Source organism: Hibiscus syriacus, unplaced genomic scaffold (genome assembly GCF_006381635.1).
Source record: "Hibiscus syriacus cultivar Baekdansim isolate YM2019G1 unplaced genomic scaffold, ASM638163v2 tig00109980_pilon, whole genome shotgun sequence".
In the NCBI taxonomy this organism is placed as follows: Eukaryota; Viridiplantae; Streptophyta; class Magnoliopsida; order Malvales; family Malvaceae; genus Hibiscus; species Hibiscus syriacus.
Genome location: NW_024062547.1, coordinates 713,464 through 717,622, shown reverse-complemented (window position 1 = coordinate 717,622; position 4,159 = coordinate 713,464). Strand labels below are relative to the sequence as shown.

The 4,159-nt window shown below is 37.4% G+C and overlaps 1 protein-coding gene across 1 annotated transcript; it reads left to right on the top strand.

The window, feature by feature from the left end:
* The first annotated feature begins 204 nt into the window (after positions 1-204).
* On the top strand, positions 205-3,729 carry LOC120211708 (DEAD-box ATP-dependent RNA helicase 38-like). Its single transcript, XM_039210194.1, has 8 exons — positions 205-499; positions 602-895; positions 995-1,222; positions 2,003-2,068; positions 2,594-2,998; positions 3,075-3,186; positions 3,364-3,449; positions 3,551-3,729. Exons 1-8 carry the CDS (start codon positions 242-244, stop codon positions 3,611-3,613), a joined length of 1,512 nt encoding a protein of 503 aa, XP_039066125.1. The 5' UTR covers positions 205-241; the 3' UTR covers positions 3,614-3,729.
* Positions 3,730-4,159: the final 430 nt, after the last annotated feature.

Here is a 4,159-nt window from a genome sequence, read left to right as displayed (position 1 = left end):
AGAAAATGTGATATACTTGAGCAGAAATAATTAAAACAGTACGCCCATAAAAAAATTAACAGTATGGTACGGTATTTTCACCTATAAAAACCGCAGTTAAAATTTAGAAATTAGTTACCTCGAGCTAAAAGTCGGTTAAACGGTCGGTCACATCCCTATATAAATTTTTCCCCTGTTCTCCTCCTAAAAAGAGAAAGAGATCGATTTATCGTTTGCCGTTTGTTCCATTCATTTCTACTTCATGGATGAAACCGCTGCTAACTCCGCCACTTCCACCACTACCTCCACCGAGGCACCAACCCCTCAAGAAACCAAAAAGACAGCCGAGGCGCCTGTTCGATGGGCCGATTTGGAAGACGACCCTTCAGAAGAACCGAGCGCTTCTTCAACATCGGAAGGAAAAAGTGCGCCGGAGCTGGGAGTTGAAAACCTAACAATCGACGAAAATAAAAAGATCAACAAGTTCCTCGACGAACCAGAGGACTCCAACATCAAAGCGGTATCGATCCCTGAACCTAAATACTTTAGCTTTTTTGTCTTTTAAATCCGACTGAGATTTAGGGTTTTGAACTTCTGTAACTTTTTGGTTGAATTTTTTTAGGTTACATCTGGTGATACACCGTACACATCAGCTTTGACATTTGAGGAATTGAATCTGTCCCCTGAGTTGTTGAAAGGGTTATATGTTGAGATGAAATTTGAAAAGCCTAGTAAAATTCAAGCTATTAGTTTGCCAATGATTCTGACGCCTCCTTACTTGGATTTAATTGCTCAAGCTCATAATGGTTCTGGGAAAACCACTTGCTTTACTCTTGGAATGCTATCTCGTGTTGATCCAAACCTAAAAGCTCCTCAAGCAATTTGTATTTGTCCCACGAGAGAATTGGCTATTCAGGTTATGTTCCTGAAAATTTGAATTTTTGGGGCGGTATTTTTTTTTAACGAAATCTGGGGTTCAGTTTTGATGATGGAATTTGGCTCTTTATTGGTACAGAATTTGGAAGTGCTTAGGAAGATGGGGAAGCATACTGGGATAACATCAGAATGTGCTATTCCAATGGATAGTTCTAATTATATTCCCATTAATAAAAGACCACCTGTTACAGCTCAAGTAGTTATTGGTACTCCTGGCACTATTAAGAAGTGGATGTCGGCAAAGAAATTGGGTGTGAGTAATGTGAAGATTCTTGTGTTTGATGAAGCTGATCACATGTTGGCTGAGGTAACCTTTGTTTTCTGGTTTATTTTCCTTTTTTTTATGGAAAGTAGAATCTGTAGTTCCCATGTTCTCAATACGTGCTGGGGGGGGGGGGGGTTCTTGGTTGCAAGTTTTAGAATTATAGTTAATGCAGTTAGTTATGGAACATTGTGGAACTTTTCTCCATATGAACGTGTGACTACCTTGGTTTGGTTCGTTCAGCTGTATATGTAGATAATAATGCTTTGCATGTGTTTATTAGTGAAACATCTTCAATCATATGCAACATGCAGCATGGAGTCCTTTGGATTTTAGGTTAAGGTTATAGAACCTTTCTACATTGCTTTGTCAGTTATTTATTTTATTTGAACACTAAGGCTTTTGAGCATGGTTGTGGGAGTTGCTTGGATAGGTTTTTATGGCACTGTAATGAAGAATGAAAAGCATGATGACAAGAATAGTGTTTAAGTGATAATGTCAAGGGGTAATAAGAATTTAAATTTTGTGAATAGTAGGATTGACATGCCAATTAAAGTTCTAAAAGATGTTTCCACATTGCTATCAATCAGAAATATCTTTGTTTATTGTGTTCACTAAATTCTCTGTTCCGGGAAGTGTTTGTGAGGGAGCATTGAGGAGGATTGTATTGGTTTTGTTTGTAAAGTGTAAACAATTGATTTTGGAAGGATAGTCCTCTTCTGGTTATGTAGTAAAATATCACATGATCTAAAAGCTTTACTGGATTTCATGCTAAGAGGAATCTGTTGCAGATCACTGATTTGCTCATGTACGTCTTTGGTGCAGGATGGATTTAAAGATGACTCCTTGAGAATAATGAAGGATATTCAAAGGATGAATTCTCACTGCCAGGTTTGTAAGTCAAGGATTTGCTATAAATTTTATTTGTATGTGGGATATTGTATGCCGGTGTTTTTCTATGTATTGTTTAAAAAAAAATTATCTAGCGACTGTTGGAAAGATTTTATACTTGGATCAATATTTTCTATACAGTATCTTAACAGTTCTTTATCTTCAGAATGCTCCTGATAGCTGCTTTATCAATTCAGATGAATGAAGTGCCTAGTGTCATCGAACAATGACTAAAACTGGCAGTTCAATGTACTATTATAAAAGAAGCCTATAGTTGGATATGGTTGAAAATGAAGTGTGACATAGGTTATAAATGAATAATTTTGCTGGTTGGGTAGGTATCCAGTTTTTGAAGAACACCCATGCCTGTATGGGGTAAGAAAGGAGGGTTACTATCACAAGTTAGTTGCATGCTTAGTATTGGGGAACAATGAATGATGAATACCTTTTCTTTCTTTATTTTTGCGCATGCTCAATATTGGGGACCATTGACTGATTGAATACCTTTTTTGAACCAATTTCAAGGTTCTCTTGTTCTCTGCCACATTTAGTGAGACTGTAAAGAATTTTGTATCAAAGATCGTCAAGAGAGATCATAATCAACTTTTTGTCAAGAAGGAAGAACTATCATTGGAGTCGGTGAAGCAGTACAAGGTGAATGTTCCAGATGAACTTTCCAAGGTTATGGTGATTAAAGAGAGGATTTTTGAATTTGGAGAACGCCTAGGGCAGACAATAATATTTGTACGCACAAGGAACAGTGCTAGTACATTGCATAGATCACTTGTTGAGCTTGGTTATGATGTTACCACAATTCAAGGTGCTCTCAATCAAGCTGACCGAGACAAGATAGTCAAAGAGTTTAAAGATGGTTTGACTCAAGTCCTCATCTCAACGGACCTTCTTGCCCGTGGTTTTGATCAACAACAGGTATCTCTTTCCTGTGTTCCCCGAGTTATCTTACGATGAACAGTGTGTATCATCCTGATATTGTATTTTTGTGCAGGTTAATTTGGTCATCAACTATGATCTTCCTGTGAAACATGACAACCGAATGGAGCCTGATTGTGAGGTTTACTTGCATAGAATTGGTAGAGCAGGGCGTTTCGGCCGCAAGGGTATGTTTCTGAATGGAAATGTCATTTCACTTTAAGCATTGCTTCGTGCTGCTTGATAAACCTGACTGGTAGCTAGATAAGCTGATGTTTGTATCGATGGCATACGACAGTTGTTTTCTGTATGAGAACATTAGTTGTAGAGCACATTATTCAGGATTATATCTGTCTGATTTGCAGGAGCTGTGTTCAACTTACTATGTGGTGATGCGGACCAAATGATAATGTCCAAAATTGAAAATCATTTTGGCACCCAAATAGCAGAGGTGAGCCCTCCCTGTGTGTGGTGCTGGTGCACGTCTGGTCAATTGTTTTTTGGTTTTTAAATTTTCATCTGGTTGCTTTTATCGCGTCCTTGCTTGTGTAGGTTCCTGATTGGAGGAACGAAGAAGACTTTAAAACTGCTCTCAGATCGGCCGGTTTATTGTAAAATGCTAGAGAAGAGGAACAAACTGATTGTGCTTTTAGTATGCTATAGACTCGATTATTTGTGGCAGGTTTATTAATTGCTCCCTGTTCTATGGGGTTGCTATATGAGAATTTTTGGACCTGATGATTGCATCCAAATGCTAGTTTGTTTGTAACTTAGATTCGTGATTTGCCATTGGATTTTCTGGGATCAAGTTCATTAGGTTTTTTAATGAAAACAGGTTTCTTACATTGAAATGCTAAAGCCTATATGGTATGTGTTATTTTTTCATCCCATTTTATTGACATGTCTAATGACATGTGCAGGGATGGATTGAGAAAAACGAGTGGCAGTTGTCTTCTTAAAAATTTTAAATTGTTATATATATTAGATGTTTTTTTATATTTTATTTTGATAATTTGTTTTCTTTTTCAAAATTTTAAATTTGTCTGTCTCTGGGTATGAGCTACTGCTGCATCGAGTGTATAACATAGTTTAAAGATGACACCTTGTTACCGCAAGATTTTAAAGTGACATGTTTAGGCAGCCAGGTAATCGGGAAGGATA

What these genes read in the sequence shown, in the direction of transcription:
- LOC120211708 (XM_039210194.1), top strand. Translation starts at nt 242, where the DNA reads ATGGATGAAACCGCTGCTAACTCCGCCACTTCCACCACTACCTCCACC. An exon ending in AGGACTCCAACATCAAAGCG is followed by an intron (nt 500 to 601) that starts GTATCGATCCCT and finishes GAATTTTTTTAG; the next exon opens with GTTACATCTGGTGATACACC. An exon ending in GTGGTTTTGATCAACAACAG is followed by an intron (nt 2,999 to 3,074) that starts GTATCTCTTTCC and finishes ATTTTTGTGCAG; the next exon opens with GTTAATTTGGTCATCAACTA.